Source organism: Colossoma macropomum, unplaced genomic scaffold (genome assembly GCF_904425465.1).
Source record: "Colossoma macropomum unplaced genomic scaffold, Colossoma_macropomum, whole genome shotgun sequence".
Classification (NCBI taxonomy): Eukaryota; Metazoa; Chordata; class Actinopteri; order Characiformes; family Serrasalmidae; genus Colossoma; species Colossoma macropomum.
The window spans coordinates 6,314,764-6,335,774 of NW_023494802.1; the positions used below are offsets into that span (position 1 = coordinate 6,314,764).

General features: G+C 37.7%; 1 protein-coding gene across 7 annotated transcripts in view; it reads left to right on the forward strand.

The window, feature by feature from the left end:
• Positions 1-20,709, forward strand: part of eya4 (EYA transcriptional coactivator and phosphatase 4) — a 64,244-nt gene extending 43,535 nt beyond the window's left edge. For all 7 annotated transcript variants that reach the window (XM_036591640.1, XM_036591642.1, XM_036591643.1 and 4 more), the window contains 11 exons: positions 1,053-1,132; positions 3,578-3,755; positions 4,959-5,095; positions 5,486-5,569; positions 9,117-9,206; positions 9,484-9,542; positions 11,092-11,252; positions 12,828-12,942; positions 13,034-13,155; positions 17,649-17,749; positions 19,995-20,709. In XM_036591640.1, the coding sequence (XP_036447533.1) occupies positions 1,053-1,132; positions 3,578-3,755; positions 4,959-5,095; positions 5,486-5,569; positions 9,117-9,206; positions 9,484-9,542; positions 11,092-11,252; positions 12,828-12,942; positions 13,034-13,155; positions 17,649-17,749; positions 19,995-20,075 (1,208 nt within the window). In that variant the 3' untranslated portion in view covers positions 20,076-20,709. The remainder of the gene's footprint in view (positions 1-1,052; positions 1,133-3,577; positions 3,756-4,958; positions 5,096-5,485; positions 5,570-9,116; positions 9,207-9,483; positions 9,543-11,091; positions 11,253-12,827; positions 12,943-13,033; positions 13,156-17,648; positions 17,750-19,994) is intronic.
• The last annotated feature ends 302 nt before the right edge of the window (positions 20,710-21,011 follow it).

Below are 21,011 nucleotides of genomic sequence, written 5' to 3' on the forward strand. Positions count from 1 at the left end.
AGAAAGAAGAAGAATCAGTGGTTGCTGCTGGTGCTGTCTATCCATTTTGTGTTGTGAGAAGTTTGAGAACACAACGACAAATGGAGGATCATTATTTTTCGACAAATGGAGGATCATTATTATTATTTAGCACAAGTAGAAGCAAGGGAGGGTAAATCCCTGTCATTAAAGAAGCGAAAACATGAAGAAGCAAAATGAAATCGGGACAGATGACAGCAGAAAACCTGTTCTACTACGTGCTTGGAAAAGGAGTTCTCTCCACTGGATGCCACTAAATCTTACACACTGCACCTTTAAGGCCAGAACATAATTCTGAGTGTGTGAACATGTGTAGGCATCATGCAGAGAAGTTTGCATGGGTGTCCTTGCATGGGTGTCCTTGCATGTGAACAAGGGCACTAGGAGTCAGTATCCAAACCAGAATGTAAAGAAAACGAATAATGTTTTGTAATATTTTAAAGGCAGTTTGTTTAAATGTTTGTAGCGTTACACCAAGCAATCCCCAAACTGCTCCATTTGGTTTTGCACTAGTTTTGCTAGCTCTGCACTGGCTCTACAGGGAACTCACTTTAATATGACATGTTTCTACTAATTTTAGTGCACAGTTTGTATTTATCTGCTGTGTTTAACATTTAAAACAATAAAACATGAGCTATAAAATGTGCCATAATTTTTGCACAAGCCACATTTAATTCAGCAAATAAACAGTAACTGTGCATAGAAATGCGTAGAAGTGTGTTCTTTGTAGAGGATGTGTTAACTCAGAATCTCAACAAAACATACAATTTGACTAGACTTTTGCACTGGAGTGTATATTTCTTTGCAGAAGTATAAATCAGCCTGTAGTTAAACAGTTTATGCCAAGGGGCACCACAGGGTCTTAATTTGGCCCTGTAGGTAATTACAGGCTATATCTTACCACTTTACTTGCAGTTAGATGTGAGAGTATTAAGATCCACCAATCTGATCTGACTGCTCCAGCCTTTTTTTCAGATGTTTTTTCTTCTCTCTGAGAACAGCTATATTACAGTCTGCTTTATTTCTCTCACCAGCATCAGGGTTTACAACCTCTCCTGGCCTCTACACCTCCAACAACTCAGTCTCCAATCCAGCCAACTTCAGCACACAGCAGGTACGGCTACACACACACAGACACACAAACATCTCAGCACTGGTGGAGTAAAACCTTCTATCTCCAGAATGGTGACATTTCAGGAGAAATTAAACAAATTTAGAGCTTAAAAGGACACATATTCTACATTTTTCCTTGCATTTTATTTTTCCCCTGAGATCCACTTATGATGATTATGTACCAAAAGTCATAATTAATTTTTACATGGCCATTTCCCAAACTCTCCTTATCCCTTAGAATTAAACAGGCTGTCTTGCGGTCTTGCTTTTAAGGCTGTTATATGTAAATGATCTCTGTTTTGATTGGCTTGGCTGCCCTCTGTTGTGCCTTGCTCAGAAAGCAGCCCAGACTGAAACACTCCTTATAACTTCAGTGTAGGTAGGCGGGGCTAAACAGCTATAGGCTGACAAGGTGGATAAATGCAAATGTGTTGTTTTTTATGACGTCACAAAATCAGTGAATTCATAACAGGCTGTTTTTGCCGCTCAGTTTCCATGTATGGTCAGTAAGGACTGTATAAGTTTTGCAACTCAAATTTGGTTTTCCCTGATTTGGGCCATTTAAATTCATGTTAAGGTAACAAGATTCATTTTGGACCATTTCTTTTGGCCTGTTCATCATCAAATGTTCATGCAATGTCAAAAGCAGCTGATGTTTTTAAATAAAAAAAGAAACAAAAATATAAATACATGGTTTTGATCTGAAAGCAAAGACTTACAGAGTGATGATCTCAAAATCAAGCCGAGGCACATCAAGCTCATTAAAATAGGCTGGACTCTGCACATCAGTATCATCTAAAAAATACACGTAATCTCTCTCAAACATTAATCATTGGACATTTAACCAGAGAAAAGGCCAAACTGGATTCATCCTACCCTGATGAAGCTGCCTGTATAAATAACAGGGAGTTATGACTGTGACTGAACTGAAGGAGCGAGCGTCCTACGGATGGATGAATAGATGGATGGGGGAAAAATGAAACTGAAAAAAACTGAGAGCAGTTTCCTGAGAGCTTTTTTACTGCACCGTTCATGTGCTCAGAGGCTGAGTTAGTGACAGTTTTAGAGGCATCTCCTCTGAAAAAAACCCATCTGTATGTGTGTGTTGGGGGGGTTAAAGAACACTCACAGATAGAGAAGAACCGAGGGATTCATAAAATCCTCCCATCAAGCACTCTCTCTGTGCTCCAGCCAAGGATCCAACCAAGCTCGTAGTTCCTTTATCTACTTTTCATCTCTCTCTCTTTTGTACTGCGTCTCTCTGGGAAAAGTTGTCTGCCTTGTGCTCGTTGTCTGAAATGTTGCAAAAACAGTTTGACCAGAAATTAACTTCAGTTGTATTTTGGCGACACTTTTCTTTTACAAAGCATGAAAAAAGTACAGAGAAATTGTACTTTAGTAAAAGTATGGGCACTGAGTCAAAATGTTAATTAAAAGTTTAAAGTTAAACATGCTGAAGTATACATATCATCACTGTCCAAAGAAAATCATGTATCTTTTTTGTCAATTTTTATTTTTCTACATTATTTCAACACACCAGCTGTCCTTTACACTGTGTGAAAATTTCATGATGAATGGACCAATAGAAATGCTCTAAAATCACTTGGAATAAAATCTCTTTACCTTCACTTGCATTGAAAGGTGTTTTTGCTCTCTCCTGTAAAGTTACTATTTTGGATATACTTGTTTTTTTGGACAGCGAAAATATGTAAAAAGTGAATGTTTAACATATAAATTAAAGCTCAAATAAAGATACTTAATTAAAGTGCAGATCTTCCAAATTAACACTTAAAATGGATTACCACCATTTTTTTGTTCATGTATGTTCAATTTAGTCATTGAGATGTAAAGTCATTAAAACTTGACTCAGATTTCTTTACAGTGGTGGTGATAGAAACCAGGGGTCAAATGTCTGCAACACTAATATAGCCATTTTATTTACTATCCAAAACCACCGGTGAACCTACACTTGTCTTCTGAGTTTTTATATGTATGTTGATGATAGTAAAATAGTAGTAAATCTGAAAAAATAACTTTTTTTTTTGGAAACAATTGTGCCTGACAACATCTTTCATGTACCTCCATCAATAGTTTTACAAAAATACATTCTAGCCCAAAATCCAAAACTACACTCTTAGTAAAAAGAGTTCTATATAGCATCAAAAAAGGGTTCTTTGGCCTGTAACTTGGTTCCATTCACCACCACTGTGAACATTTCTGACTCCATTAATTTCACACCAAACCACTCTGAATGACTTTGTTTACATATTACTGTTGCCTTCTAAAAAGTTTTGATTCCCCTTTAAGTATTATGAAGATCAATTATGTAAGCATTTTACACTCCAGCTTTTAAGGAACCCCTATTAATAAATTATGTATAATATTGAGTGCTGACTTATTGGGTGCTGACTGTATTTTTTGTTTGTGCGTTCTTCTTGAATCATAGGAATATCCCTCATACACAGCATTTGGGCAGAATCAGTATGCTCAATATTACTCCGCTTCCTCCTACGGCTCCTATATGACATCCAACAGCACATTGGACAGCACAGGCTCCACCTCCAGCTATCAGCTGCAAGACCCTGCCCCTGTCATAACAGGACAAGCTCCTGAGCTGCACCCAGGTGAGTGCTGGCCAATAGAGAAGCTCCAAATCAGTGGCAGGGAGGCTGCTGGTTGTGTTATGGTGTGTTTGGATGGTCTTCATCCACTCAAATTTGGAACAGCAGAACATTGTAACTACCCTTTGGTTTGCGCCTGGGTGGTTATCAGCAGCTGGTAAAGCTGTCATATGAACAATCCAAGGTGAGTAAAGTAGCCTAAACCCATACGCAAGTATTATTAGTGACTTTGCAAAGGGCAACTTGAGTAAAAGTACTAAAGTATCAGTTTAAAAAAATTGCTTAAGAACTGGAACTGCAGTAGAACATCTGCATATGAATTGAAGTTCGCCCTTTTTATTTTTATGTGTAATTTGAAAACTCTGGTCACCCTTTGCATTGTGTTAAAATTTCATGATAAATGGACCAACAGAAAAGGTCCAAAATTATTAAGAAAAAATGTCTAAAAAAACATTTTTCCTTTGCTTGTAAAGTTACTATTTTGCAGATACAATGTTTTTTTCCAACAATAGTGATGATATATTTGCTAGACTAGATCACTGCCAGCTTGGTTTACTGTGCTCACATGATATCAAAGAATGTACCAGCCATAAAACCAGCTAACACGGAAGTTTATCACTTATATTTAAGACAAAAGAAAGCACTATTAGTTACCGATAGCAGTAGTGACTTGGTTAAGGCGTGAGAGCCTTAGTTCAGGCCTGCTTTCAGAGTTTTTATTTAATTCATTTTCTTTGGCTACTTTTCCACAAGTGCCTGTCACACGAACACGTAGTTACAGATACAGCAGCAAAAACGTTCTTCTTTTTGCTGCTCTGGGAAACACAAATATACATTAGTATCCCTACACAAGTTCCTACTTCAGAGCTACATACGGTTTCCAATCAAGACATAGAGCGTTAGATCAGGATACTGTAAAGCACAGCTAAGATTCAAATACTGAAACTTGGATACATTAACATAGTAAACTTGAAAACTTGGACATATTAACATATTGACATAAGACACCTTTTTAACCACTCCTTATTTTTACTGTGCCAAAAAAATGTATTGATTCGAGAGACCACCAAATTCACATAATGAATTTGGTGAATCGTTACATATCTAGGCTTTCGCTTCAATAATAGCATCAGCATCTGCTTTCACCTGTGTCGCTGGCACGTCGCAAATCCAGTGATTGAAAGTTGTGTGTTCACCTCTGTTTAGGTGAGTTTGAGGCAGGGCAGAGTCCTTCCACACCCATCAAAGAACTGGAAGACAGGACGTGCCGAGGGGGTGGGGCTAAAACCAGGGGGCGAGGGAGGAAGAACAACCCCTCACCACCTCCTGACAGTGACCTGGAGGTATACAAACACACTCACACAAACATAAATGTGTATATACATATATAGTTACGAATATATATATATGAGTACATATATGTATAAATTGCTGTATATCTGTTTGTAACTGCATATAGCTCGTCTTTGAATAGAAAAGCAATTGATGTTAATGGATGATGTTAATAAAGGTGTTAAAAAATGTTCATTTCTTTTATAAATTTGGTATTAATCATAATATAACATTGATATTTCATGGATGTATGAAGCCCTGTCTCTACACTATATTGAATATATGGGTGATATATACATGTACCCACATTCGTGTTAAATAGTCCTTTGGATGATGTCGTTGTGATCTGTCTGTATGGCTACTGTAGGTCAATCTTATAATTGTGTTTGTTGCCCTTACAGAGAGTCTTTGTGTGGGATCTGGATGAGACCATCATTGTGTTCCACTCACTTCTGACAGGGTCTTACGCGCAGAAATATGGCAAGGTACTCTCTCTCTCTCAGTTGCTCTCTATCTCTCTCTCTCTCCCTCTGTCTCTCTGGACTCTTCTTTGTTTTAACTTTTTTTTTTTTAACATCAGTATAAAATATAGACAAATATAAAGTGCCTGCACAGTTTTTCTCTTTTTTTAGAGTTTTTTAGTTAATTTTTTTGATGTTGGTGAAGACCATTAAAACAGGAAATAATAATAATAATAGACATCAGCATATTAACCCATTAAACATAAACAGTTAATTTAATTAACTTAAACAGTTTACTTCTAAACACTTCAAGCTAGACACCAGAAGAAGATTTTAAGATGTTGCTTTCAATATTAAAGTCTAAAGGACCCATATCTTATATTTTTTGAGCATTTAATTTTTCCCTGGACATCTATTTTTAACGTTTGTTCACAAAAACAATCATAATTCCTTTTTTACACGATTTGTGTACAACCTTTCCTTATCCCTTAGAATTAAAATTATAATATCTGTATAATAAATAAGTTATCTTAATAAAAAAAGTTATCTGTACTACTTGTCAAACATGAGGCATTCGTATTTTAAACTGTAAGCCTTTCTCAATGTTTTACAGCTTTTTCAGTTATTATAGAATCATTTGTAGCTGTGTTCGTCATTCTGCACACATTTTCTACAGATTTAAGAAAAAAATCATTGAAAAGAGTATAAAGAGTAGTAGCGTCATTACAGAATCATCATATACATGTATCTGCAGCCAAATGGGTTTATATTACTGAAAACAGACTTTGGACTGGTGGTGTATGCAGTGCCTACACAGTGTTTTTGAAATCAGAACATTTTACATTTTACCCATTGCAAGTGTTTTGATTATCTTTTCTGAATCTATGCTTTCATTCCGGTTCTCAGAGGTGTCTGTGTGAGTCCCCCGGCTCTCTCTGCATGGATAACATTAGTGGAGCAGCAGGTCGTGATTAGACTCGGTTCTTTGACGACCAGCCTCAGTAGATGTGCGAAGCGTCAGTCCTTTTTTCACACCTTCGCCTGTTTCTTGTCGTTGGTTCTGCGAGAGATATGGAGACAGCTGCATCTATTCCCAGCTGACGAGCTATTTCTGACAGCGCTGTGACGAGCAAGACCCCCCGATCTTAGGCACTCCATCAGAGGCAGAGCCAAACCGATTTCACTCGCGCACACATGCATGAACGCATATAGGCATGTTTGGACACATCAACACTCATGCATTCACATAGAATATGACAAGGTTACACACTTATTTAACTTTATTTTGCAGCTGTTTAACATGAGTATTTCAGGTAAAATATGAATATTTTTAAAACTTTTTTCACTGTAATGTGGATTCATCAGTCCAGCCTTTAAACATTAGTAGGCATTAGAGTGTGTGCGTATATGTGTGTGTGACAGTGAGTGTGACAGAAAGGCCATGTGTGTGAACATACACACAGTATTTTCTATTCTGGCTCCACACTTCAGCCAATCAGTGTGCAGGCAGCCAACTCACATGTGATGATTTTTACAGCTGAGAATCTTTCTCTCTCCTACCCCCCCTCCTCACTTTTCTCCCTTTCTCCCCCCTCTGCTCCTTTCCCCACCCTCTCTACTTTGTTGATCTACTCTCCCATTTTTTTTAAATGGACAGTAATGTGCAAAAGTCAGAGACCCTTATTAATTTAATTTCCAGTCAAAATGGCTGTTAAGGACAAGTTATTCATTTTTCAGCATCAGTAAAAAAAAGGAAAACATGTTTAACAGAAAATTAGACATAATATCAACCTTTTCAGAAGTCTTGATTTCAGTTTTTCAAAGAAATCAGCAGCAATATTTTTTCATACCTTCAAAGCTCAGTCTTTAGAAGCTGGTTGCACAAGCTTCTCACAATCCAAACACATTCAGTGATGTTGAGTTCTGGACTCTGGGGTGGTTACTCCATTGTTTGAGAACACCAGCAGTTTCTGTCCTTGATTTTCAAAACATTTTTTGTCTATTTCTTTCTCTCAGTAAGAGCTTCTTGACAGCTACACATCCTTTCAGACTCATGGCACTGAGTTGTCTTCTCACAGTGGAAGGATGGACAGAAACTTCTGGATGTTTTCAAATCTGCAGCAGCTTGATTTTCTCCTCTCTCTCAAAGATGAAAGCTTTAAGTGCAGGTTATCTGATAGGGACAGGTTTGGTGATCTACCAGGTCTTGTATGACGATCCCATTTTCTGTAAGTCTTTTAATACTTTTTTGAACTGGACATTTTGACTGGAAATTGAATAAATGAAGGGAGGTCTTTTACTTTTACACAGTACTGTATGTGTGCGTGAGTCTGCTGATGGGCTGAAACAAGTGCTGGATGTCTGTCATCATCTGCTTAAACTGGCAGACATAGCAGTCTAGGGACGGGGAAGAAGCTGGAAGCTGTGCACATGAAATGTGTGTGTGTGTGTGTGTGTGTGTGTGTGTGTGTGTGTGTGTGTGTGTGTGTGTGTGTTTAAAAAGGACCGACCTGTTTGAGACAAGGATTATGAAGTGTAAACACTTCTAGGACTTTTAAGTAGTTTCCCATCATCCTAGCTACTGAGAAAGTAAATATATGGTATGGTGTATATGGTTACCATATATATATATATACATATATATATATATATATATATATATATATTTATATATGATATATATATGTGTGTGTATGTATGTATGCTTTTCTGAAAGAATTGTCACTATTTCTAGAACATTGAACAACTACATGGTACCACAAAAAAAGAGAAAGTGGAAAATTTATGTCCAAAAAATAAAAATCTGGAACACGACATAATTGCTCATTAATTGAAAGTGGTTCAGCAAAGAAGCAAAATGTTGAAAAAAAAATGCGAATCTTAATTCTTCATGCGTGTTTTTAAAGGAATTCCCAGCCAAAATGGAAAATGTCACCATCGCATCACAACACATGTAAACATGCTTGCTCACATCCTGGTGCTGTGGTAGTTTCTAGAGTGAGATTTTCCACTTTATAGACTAATAAAACCCCCTTCTGATGATGTATCTGGAAGGTGGGAGGAACTTTTGAAAAACTACGACTGCTTTGCAGTGGAGTTTTGGGGCAGGCTGTTTTGATTTTTTCACTAGCTGCGGAATGCAGAAGGAAATCAGATAACTAACGTTACCGCTACATTACCGACATTACCCAAATATCTTAATTTATCCTTGGAACTGTCTTCAAATCATCATTACAATGGAGAAAACAGATTATTTAAACAACAGAAATCAGCATAGCAGTTACTTAGCTATCTAGATACCTTACCTTTCTTTCTCTTTCTCTTTCATTTGTGTGCTAAATAAAGACAAAGTCACTGCTGTTTTTTCTGATGCATTCTGTTTGTACCAACTTGTTCACAAACCTCAGAAAATGAAATATCACCATAAAAATGATGTACCCTAAAAATGCTTTTATGATATTATGTTCTGGCCATATTGCTCGACCCTAATGATGTTGATGATCACCACTACATTATTCACAGCCAAGTGATGAAGATGATGGTGATGATGATGTTGATGATGTCTCTTTAGGATGCTCCAATGGCTGTTACACTGGGTTTGAGAATGGAGGAGATGATCTTTAATCTCGCAGACACACATCTCTTCTTTAATGACTTAGAGGTAACCTCTCTCTCTCCTTCCCATCTCCTCTTTACTCTCCTTCCCTATTCCGTTCTATTTATTCATAAATCAGTGTTTGTGTGATCTGTTTTGGGCCACAGATTCCATGATTTGAATGAGTGTTAGTGTGAGCTCTGAAGTGCTGAGACTGAAAAACACATATACAAACATATATGTGTGCGTTTTTGAGGTTTTGTTGCCCCCTGGTGGATTCAGATGGAAAACAAAACCTCAACCCCTGGTAACATAAGTTTGTGTGTGTGTGCGTCCCTTACAGGAGTGTGATCAAGTACACATTGATGATGTGTCATCAGATGATAATGGACAGGACCTTAGGTGAGTCAGGCACAGGCACACATAGCCTACACCAAAATCCAGACAGTGATAGACTGCAGCATGCATTTCTTAACTGTAGCCTTGTTTATTTGTTGCTGTCTGCTGTAAATAGTTCACCAAGAGATCAAATGTACCCTACTTTGCCAAACATTGTTGATCAGTTAAGACACCTGAATTTTACTTATTTACCTTTGCAGAGCCGCTACAGGGCTAATATAATAATTCTATTTCTTGTTAGCTACATTAGCCTTGTAGCTCCAATGTGAAAATAAAGACACTAAACACGTGTTGTTTAATGGACAGTGTTTGGTGTAAGGGGGAAAATTTGACCTTTTGGTGAACCACTCCTTTAAAGGGGAATTCCATCTAATCTCTTTTATTTCTACATTATTAGTTTGTTAAGTTGTAAGCAATGCCTATCAGAGTGGTTTGATGTGAATCACTCCATTCTAGAGAAATTTGACTGAATCAGAATTGTCCACAGTGTGGTGATAGGAACCTGATGTCCTAAATGTTTAATTCTTCTGAAAACTCCCTCACAGAAAGTTATTGCATGAATTGATATGAATATGCTGCCTGATGTCTGAGACATTGTTGTACAATAGTTTTGAGATAAGTTTTTGGCCTGTAATGTATCTACTTAAATTCACTTATGGCAGTGAGGTACATCCAATAATAATAATAATAATAATAATGATAATGATAATTTATTTATAGAGCATCTTTCATACTGGTAGCAACTCAAAGTGCTTTATAGACAGATAAAAAAGTTCAAGAGCAATAGAAGAAGTACTGATGCCTGTACTGTACAGTATTACAGATGCCTATAACAATTATTGATTGTTTTACAGTAGGTCTGAGACCTGGTCCTAGTTTTTTATATATTCATGGTGGAGATAAACGAGTGTAATGATAAAAAAAAATTAAAAATGTTTTTTGGGAGGTAATTATCAATATTACATATAAAATTTTGGTAACACTTCATGTGGATGGTCCACTGTAAATGCTTTGGGCAAAACCTACAAGGCAAAACCTACACCTCCTCATAAACCTAACCCAAACCATAATTTCATCGATAATCAACTGAGTATTACCAGAAAGTTTGTTAATAATTTAAGGAGCTGTAGATCATCTATAAGGGACCATCCAAATAAAGTGTGACCAAAATCTCAGAAGACATATGTAGGTTCACTGTTGATTCTGGGCAGTAAATAAAATGGCTACAATTGTGCTGTAGTCATCATGACCCCTGGTTCCTATCACCACCACTGTAAATAAAATCTTCAAAGCACTCCTATTTAATTATGCAGAGATTATTAATTTGTGGAATTCCCCTTTCAAGGAATAGTTCAGCAAAGCATCAAATTTTTTGAAAAATCAGTCATAAATCGCCTTTAACTTGTATTTTCAATGCCATTCAAAGCTCCTTGCTGTTCTTGCTGCAGATTTTACCACTGATCCTTCACAATGCACAGTTTTAGATTATGATTGCTCACTCTCTCATCGCTGGGGATGCATAAAACATGATTGTTATTGTTATTATCAACAGTACTTACAGTTTTGCCACTGATGGCTTCCATGCAGCTGCGACTAGTGCCAGCCTCTGCCTGGCGACGGGCGTCAGGGGCGGAGTGGACTGGATGAGGAAGCTGGCCTTCCGCTACAGAAGAGTGAAGGAGTTGTATTGCACGTATAAAAACAATGTGGGGGGTAAGCTTCTATTGCTGAACTTCCTCCATGCGCTACTGCTGGGAAAGACACCTCATTTACAAACCAAAAACTAGGCCAAACAGCAGTTGAGCTGCAGAGAGCTTGGACTGTGCCAGGGGGAATTGACCCCCAATCCTGGAGTTTCTCAGCTCTAACATAGCTGATTCCAGAAGACTGCAGACCTGTGGCGCTCTAGGACTGGAACTTGAGGAAGCTGATCTGTGTTGTTTATGTAGGCTACCCAGAATGTTGTGGTGCTCTGGTTTTTCTGTTGAACATGATTTTCGGCCAGACGTTCCTTCCAGTTACACCAAAAGTGATCGATCAAGCCAAGACATTTGGTCCTTGCTTCATTAGTTTTGCATTAGAGTTACAAGACTTATGTGGCTATGAAATAAGCTTATAACTCACCAATTAGCAAAGGTGGAAAGAGAACTGAAAATTCCTACTTAAATACGAGTACTGTTACGGTGGTGATCATTTACTTCAGTACAAGTATTTATAAAAGAAATTGTTCATGGTCGAGTAAAGAAGTGAAAACTACTCGAATACTTGAGTTACTTTTTTGTATATCCAAAATATTTTATCCAACAATCTGGAATCCCTGAAAGCCTATGTTTAGTTTGTTATGGTATAATTCAGTCTATATTTTTAGTTTGCTCTTCAAAATAATCAGATTAAATGATAATGAGCACATTACTCACTTAATAGTAGATGTTTTTTGGTGACAGCCCTACAGCCCTTTTAGCTACATTAGCTAGCTAACTGGCGCACAATAAAAGAGACAAAAATGCTTTTAAATTAAATAATGTGCTACAGCTTTAAGTTTAATAAATATATTTCATACTTGTTACTGTAAAACAACAAAATAAGAAAGAAATAATAAAGAACAGAGCACCTGTTTAGCTAAGATTAGTTAGCCCATCAGCTAACTGCCTGTATGTTACCTCAGGGTGGGAGTTGTGAAAATCAGAAATTTCGGCAGGTTTTGGGAGGCATGTTTTATAGCTAATAATAATGCTGTTTTCGTTAATTCATTTGAAAATGAATGAAGATGATAGAGATGTTTTTCATGTGTGCTGGTAACCTTATTCTCTCTGTTTCTCTGCTCTCTGAAAATGTCAGGGCTAAACTCCAGCGTTTTTAGCTGGGCACCGCTTTGCTTTGATTAGCTTTCAGAACTGAATCTGTTAAACTGAACTGAGCTTTCTTTTAATTTGATTGCTTTTGTTTTTACTCTGTAATAGTTCTTAAAATAGCAAAGTAATAGGACTTTATTGTAAATGAACTCAAGTAAAATTAAAAATACTATTATTTAATTCTACTCAAAAATCCACCATTACAGGGCAAAATATACTCAAGTACGGCAACTAAAGTAAATGTAATTTGTTACTTTACACCTGTGACAGTGATGCTAATTTGATGGCTACAGCTTCCCTTATTTGTTAGCTTAGTAGCCTTGTAGCTCCAGACAGTGCAAAAATGTAGAGGCTTTAAAGCCCGAGTGCATTAGTTTTTGTTGAGGACTTCTTGTTGACCATGATGCAATGTGTCCCTCTTTGGCCTGTGTCACAGGGCTGCTGGGGCCAGCTAAGAGAGAGGCATGGCTTCAGCTCAGGGCGGAGGTTGAGGCTCTCACAGACTCATGGCTCACTACTGCACTCAAGTCTCTGTCAATCATCAGCTCCAGGTTTGCTTGCTAGTATGTCATCCATCTCTCATTGCATGTTCACTCACAGAATGACACTGTGTAAAGATTTTGGTTTTCTGTCTTCTATTAGGAGTAACTGCGTTAATGTCTTGGTGACTACGACGCAGTTAATACCAGCTCTTGCTAAAGTGCTGTTGTACAGTCTGGGCTCTGCCTTTCCTATTGAGAATATCTACAGCGCAACCAAAATTGGTGAGTCATTAAGAAACAAGATTACAATTTCATACAGCAGCTTTCATGCAGCACTTAAAACGTGTGATTTAGGCCTAATCCCATTTCTTATTTTTACCCCATCCACTTGTTTTTGAGTGTCATCTTGGAACTGAGTTACAATGGGTAGTGGTTGAAATCTTCCCCTACGAAATGTAACAACCCTCAAATAAAGAAGAACATTACTTCATTAACAGGCCACTAGCGCTGCTCTGTAAGTGACCCTGCCAGTCTGCAGTGATGGCAGAGGAGGGTAAAGTTCAGCAAACTCACTGCTGGGCTTTAGTTACATTTAGGGCATCATATGCTGTCAAAGAGGGGGGCATATGACAGGTATTTATTATCGCCCACCAATAATTCTTTGGTAATATTAGGGTTAAAAGTTAGCAATTCACCAGCTTCTTGTTTAATTTTAAATTCTAAATTTAGCTAGCTAGCTACCAAGACATTAGCATACTACTAGCAATTTTTTTATTCTTATTATGAAGAAAAGGACCATAATACATTGAAACAACATTAAACTAAGAAAATACAATGGCTGTTGTTTTTTTTTGAAGGAGAAAATTCTCACATTTGTGGGTTTCTTTGCTCACTTGCGCAGCCATCTTGCTGTTTTTTTCTCATAACATTCTGTTTGGAGTGTGCCTCTAAAAAAAACTCAGTTTGGAGGACCATGTAGCTCTAACACTTGGGCTAAGGCTAAGTCTTAGGGGCGAGGGGTGAAATGGGATTGGGCTTTAATGTACCAAAAACAGCAACGTGTTTTTAGATGACCATTACCAACTTCTCATTATCCCTTAGAATTAAACAGGCTGTTATTAGTCAGGTTTCCATCTAAATAAATTCAAGCGAATAACTGAAACATTGCAAAAAATTGTTTCCATCAGCAGTGTCAATAAATCAGTGGCAGGCACTGACAAGTGAATGTCTGTCTGCAAAAAGCCACTTTAATGTTAATTGAAACTAAACTGGTGCAGGATCAAACGTAAATGTGGTCGTGGTTCTGACATCACAGTCACAATGAATACAAAATAGGCTGCTCTTACAGCTTAGTTTCCATATAAGGCCTATATCAGTGGTTACATAACATCAAACATCAAATTTGATGATAACATCCAAAGAATACTCAGTTTTCCATGCCCTATAAATCCATTATGTGGCACACACACACACACTTTGCACAAATGTACTCACAAATTGTCAGTGAAGTACAGCCTTTTGTTTCACGATGCACCTCTCAGGCTTGCTCACTGCTTTTGAGCCACTGCTGAATGTTAATATTAAGTTCAATGTGAGGCCGTTTGTGGGGGAATGTAAGTGTGTGTGTGTGTGTGTGTGTGTGTGTGTGTGTGTGTGTGTGTGTGTGTGTGTGTGGAACAGGCTTTGGATCGCGCTCCAGCATCAAATCATAAATCAAAACAGATCAGGGTGACCTCGCCATGACTCACTCTCTCTTTGCGGCCATGTGGACTTAATTCTGATTGGTTGATCAAAGCCATGTGCCATTTTCCCAGCATGCCCTGAGCGGCTGGTTCTTTCACTTAGCTCTTTCATAAGCAGCTGCTTGGCCATCGCTCTCTCGGAAGCAGCGTTTTATACCCTAACTCTTCACCATGACAGCTTCGTCTCTCCCCTAGAGGTCAGCTTGTGGACAGCATTGCAGCCATGAACAGACCATCAATCAGCCGTATAACTAAAAGGGAAAACATGAGCCGTCCTCGTGCCGAACAGGGCCGTTAAGAAGCATCTACCTGCTATCAATTCTCAGGCCAAGTAGGGTTCGAACCGTTAGGGGGTCCCCTAGTGGAGTATTAATTTAACAGTATTAATTTAGTCAGAAAATCTTAAAATTATTTAAGAAAATAACAAAGACCCCCAGAGTTCAGTTTTATCTCTCTTATGGAGAATCCTGGGCCACTTCAGCCCCGCTGAAACTAGTCAATTTGATAGCAGGCCTTCGCTGAATTATTTTTATTCATTATTTCAGGCAGTGTCAGATAACCAGGAGCAAAGTAGCAACTTAACACTGGTATTATAACTGTAAACTGCTATTAAGTATTCTGATTAACATGCTGTTTTGAATAATTATCAAAATACCCTCAAAATAACATAATTGTTGTAACAAATAGTTAGTTAATATTCTGAATAACATGACATTTTATTTATTAATTTATATTATTTATTAATTTTATTAATTTATAGCACAAATGCCCTCAAAAGATTATTAATGTAACACACAGCTAGTTAGCATACTAAAAGAACAATATTTTGAGTATTTTGCAAAAACACCTTCAAAATAACTTTATTATTAACAAATATCTATTTAGCATTCTGAAATAACATGTTATTTTGATTATTATGCAGAACACCCTTAAAATAACTTTAGCATTTTGAATAAAAAATTGCAAAGTGCCTCCAACTTTGAATAAAATGCCCGTGAATTTCAGTCAGTGAGGGCAAAAAATTCCGCTTGAAAAAATGTTCCCTCTTCTGACTTGGAGAATTTTAAACCTGTATATTGAGTCTACAAAATGGCTTCTACCAAAGCAGACTGAAAGTACAGATGTTCAAATGAATAATAACTGCAGGATCACATCTCTGTTTTCTCTCTCTGCGTCCCTCTCTGACCCAAAGTCCAGTTCCTCACACACACCTACCCCTCCATGCTCATTAAGGTTGTCATGGGAACTGTAAAAACAGGGCATTTGGGAGGTCTGGGAGTGTGAGTGTGTGTGTCAGTATGAATCCGTATCACTCTTCAGTGTTTATGGAAAATGCTTTTCTCTCTCATCTTCCCTCTAGTTGCACTCTCTGTTATTCTCGCCTTCTTTTTTCTCTCCCTCATTCCTGCACTTGCTCTCATCACTGGATTAATCTCCTTTCTGTCAGTGGTAGGGATGGGACAGTTTACAGGTTTTGATAAACTGTAATATAAATCTCAATGATAATCATGTAGTTTTTAAAATTAATTCAGACTGTTTTTAAAGGAGAATTCCACCCATTTTTTTAAATTTCTGCATAATTCAATCGTTGAGATGTTAATAATTATTCAGAATGTTTGCTGTGAAATGGGGCATTTATGAGAAACTTACCAACTCCAGATTTCTTTACAGTGATGGTGAGAGGAACCAGGGATTGTGAAACCTTCAATGCAAATAAGCCATTTTATTTGCTCTCCAACTCACAAGTCTTGAGTTTTTATATGTTTTTATACATAATGATGATGGTAAAATAGTTGTAAATCTGGAAAAATATATTTTCTTTGTGGACTATTCTGCCTTACAACACCCTGCATGTACCATGTGAATGAATTAAAAAAACAATGTTGTAGGTATTTCAAAACTATCGTAAAAGAATGCCATCAGGCAGCGTATTTAAATTCATTTCATGTAAGAGCTGTCTGTAAGGTAGCTGTTAGATGCATTAAACTCTGATTCCTATCACCATCACTGTGAACAATTCTGACATGGTGTCTCTAGAATGGAGCATTTCATATCACAGCACACTGAATTACTTTGATTACATCTTAACCGTTTAGTTATGCAGAAATGCCAAAAAATCTGCCCCTTGATAAAAATTCACCCTTAAAAAAACATGGTGACACAAAATCATACTGTGGAAGCAGAAGTAGATTTTTTTTTATGTTAGAAAGAAATATGAGATTCAGTGAAAAGCAAATGAATTCCTGCAATGAAATGATTTTAATTTGTATTTGTGCTTTTTAAACAATACTTTAACATCAAAAACTCATTACTGACACACTATATGTCCAAAAGTTTACAGACACCTGCTCTTCCAAAAAACAAGAGTATTAATAGGATGGTTGTCCCTTCTTTGCTGTCTACTCTTCTGGGAAGGCTTTACACTAGATGTTGGAACATTGCTGTGATTGCATTCAGCCACAAGAGCATTAGTGAGGTCAGGTACTGATGATTTATGATCAGTTCTGGATCACTCCAGCTCATCCCAAAGGTATTAGATGGAGCTCCATCACTCCAGAGAACACTGTTTCACTGCTCCCCAGTCCAGTGCTGAAGGGCTTTATACCCCTCTAGCTGACGCTTGTCATTGGGCATAGGGACCTCTAGAGTGTCCCATTCTATTGGCAATGCTTTTCTATGGAGGTTATGCAACTGTGCATCTGTATCAGCAAAGGGTGCACTTTAAAGCAACCACATTCACCACATTCACTTAGAAGGAGTGTCTGGATACTTTTGGACATATCGTGTACCATGGCTGGAAATTTCCATACTGTCTCATCCCTAATCAGTGGTATGTATGCGTACGACCTTAAGCCGCTGCCGTGTTTTTGCAGGTAAAGAGAGCTGTTTTGAGCGTATAGTGTCCAGGTTTGGCACTAACATTACATATGTAGTGATTGGCGATGGGCGCGATGAGGAACACGCGGCCAGCCAGGTAACCTCACACGACCTCTGACTTTCCTCCTCTGACATGTAACCCTGTTTATATTGCAGGCAAAGAGAGTTGCTTTGAGCGCGTAATGCAAAGGTTTGGCAGGAAGGTAGTGTATGTTGTTATTGGGGACGGTGTGGAAGAGGAGCAGGCCGCTGCCAAGGTAACGACCCTCGGGTGACCCAGAAGCAGTGTGTGACCCCTCCCCTTCCCCAAAGTGGACTTCCTGTCTGTGTGTGCTCTAGCAGTGCTTTTACTAGGCTTTTAGCTCAGATTGACTGATGGCTCATTTCCTTCAGTTGTGTTGTTTCTCTGTTTTCTGTTTAAATGCTGGTGATGGTTGATGATGGTGCATTTGTTTGCTTATCTGAGACCAGTTTTGCATTTTTTTCTCACGTCTCTGTACCCCAGCAGTCACCCTAGAGCTTTCTGAGGTTTCAAAACAGAACTAATCAACCAAGTGCTGCATATTTACATTATAATACGACTGTAAATTTTAGGAGTGACACAATACACAATGGTGATATTCAAAGGGGAACCCTTAAGGCCTGGTAGGACTTCAGAGAATTAATTATTGGAAATTAAAATATTAATGTATGTAATTCACAGTTCATTTTTATTTGATATATCATCATGCTTGGAAAATAAAGTGTTAAAATCTTGAACCATCCATTGGAAGATTGAGATTTTTCTCCCATGGTTTCTAGGTAGATGCAATTGATGCCGACTAGCTCTCCTTTTGGTTAAGCTTAAAAGAAAACATATGTAACATCTTTCACAAGCTTCAAAAGTCTGTGTTTAATATAGAAAAGCCAAAATAATTGCAATGTGCACCACCATTAGCTTAGCCCTAACCTACTACAAACCTTGTCACGGTTCGCCACTGTGTTAAGCCTTTTTTTTTTTTCACCAGACAAGGTAACGCACCACAGCACATCAAGCTGCTCACAAAACTCCTACTTTACTCAGTGTAGCCTTTCACACCAGCTGTATGCATCACAAAGAATGTGCAAAAAAATATACGCTTGCTGTGTACAACATGCTAGTGGTTACAAGCTTGACGTGGTACAAGATTCTATAAATCCAATCTAAGTCCATACTCAGAACAGTACACAGCTCTGCTTTGAGTTGTAGCAGCAGTACTGCACTAGTGCAAACTTGGAGAAAGTGAGGAATCAACCAATCAAAAGCCCTTTCAAACAGTTAATACCAAATAGCTATATTCAAATTATGTATACAAAAAGTTTATTTAATTTGTATGAAAATATAAGCAGGTTATAAGTAGTGTCAGTTACTGTAAAAAACAAAGGATAGTGAAAAATAGCTATGGTTGCAGAGCAGTGTAGGCTTGCCATGCCCATCATTTCTCTTCTAGTGTAAAACAGGCTTTAATATTTAGTTTTGACGTTACAGAGGGTTGAGAAAAAATCCATGTTAACAGTTTGATTTTATGCTATAAGAAATAATTGTGATATCAGACATACTGACATAAATTGAAATGGTTTCCATTGTTCCATTAAAATCACTCCTAAAAGAGCCAACCAACACAGGAAGAAAGAAAAACAATTCTGTTATGCAACCAAAATCATTCAAACTTATACAGAAATATTTACACTTGCCTTCTAAAAATGGCTTGTTTTGGCAAATGTACTTTGAACAAAAAATAATATTTGGCATACAGTATACTTAATCAGCGTGCAAAAACCACAGTACATATCATGTCATCAGTGCGCCCCTTGTGGATATTAGCCTCCAGTGTAACAGTAAAGGTTGCATACATACTTTTGTGGATATTTCTGCTATGCAGCATTTCAACCTGGTTGAATACCTCTGTTCTAGAAAGCACCAGAGAATTTCACATTGTGTGCTGAAGTTTCATTTCTTGTCCATGTATGAAAATGTATGAAATATGACATTTCGCTAATAATATGCTATTTTTTCCAATTGCGTGAGAAATGTTTACATGCTGGTGTCTATAAAGGGTTTATAGAAAGTGTGACGCTATTTCCCGCTTACAAACACACACAAAACATCAAGTTAGAAATGAATATGTCAGTATTTAATGCTTTGTCAATGTTTCTAACTAAACGAACACCTAATAGCTCACAAGCCTTTTTATAAACCCTTTATTGAAATTTGATTGTAAGGCACTGTGGTCTGTTCTCGGTCTTTCCTGTCTGTAACTGGGTGTTGGCTTTCTAGTTACGGTAGTGCGCTTCATAAATAAGGTTTAACATTCAGGAACAGTCTAACAGTCTGTGGGAATAATTCTCACCAGTATTAGCACTGTATTGCTAAATGTTGGCAGAACTGCATGGTAAGGTGTGGAATTTAATATCAGTGTAGCATGCTAATGAAACTGTGTGGTCTTTCTGCACAATTTGACTGGACCCTCTCTCTGTCCACAGCACAACATGCCATTCTGGCGAATATCGAGCCACTCAGACCTGCTCGCCCTTCACCAAGCACTGGAATTCGAGTACCTGTAATACTGTATCATAGGCCTCTTTTTGTACAACTATTTAAGAACAACAGTACACTGTAATCTCCTTTTATGTTGTTTTGTGTCTTTTTAATGATTTCTCTGGCTTCTGAGATAACTCTGCACTGTCTTAAAAAGACTCGGACTGTCTGGGAAAGGGGCAGCTGGGGTTTTACTAGTCAAAACAGGCTCGTCAAGAGCTCACAAACGTCTTACATCATACGCGCGCTGCATTTCAGCGGGGTGTCCATTTCTCTTAACACAAACAGTAAGGAAAAAACGCTTCAACCTAAGGTCACATAGGCCCTCTGTATTCAGAGGATCTTCACCCTGCAGTGTCCTCTCCAGTTCTTCTCGCTTGTAAACCAAAAGATCTGTACCATCTCCCCCAAAAAATACAGCCTAGCATAGATTGATAAATCATGTAAATTATTTTACGGTAACTAGTTTTAAGATTAAATACGCTGTGTGTTTGCAAATGCATTTTTTTTTCATTTGGTCTTTTTGTAAGTTTTTGGCTAAGAAGTATGTGTATAATGATTTGTTGTGCCTTATGAACTGTGGTTTGTGTGTTTTTTTGTTTATTTTGAAAATGTATGTAGATGAAGGACAAGACAAAATGAAAGACTTAAATCCATTAATGTGTTCTCTGAAAATGATTTTTGATTATGTACAAACATCAATGGGAGAAAGTTTGAGCTAAACAAAGAGTCCTGATTACCATGGAAAGCTGATGCCATGCTCTTCCAATTTGGACCCCATTTTCTTCAAATGATCATAGAGCAGCCAAGCTCTCCATACAGAAACGAAGCTCTTTAAAGAGTTGTTCGTGAGACAAGTAGACGTTTCCAGTAGTTTCTCTTTCAGTCTTAATACGTGATCACTGTAACAGGGCCCAGTTACAATCATCTAAGTGTTACGATCCTCTTAACTGGTAGAGGGA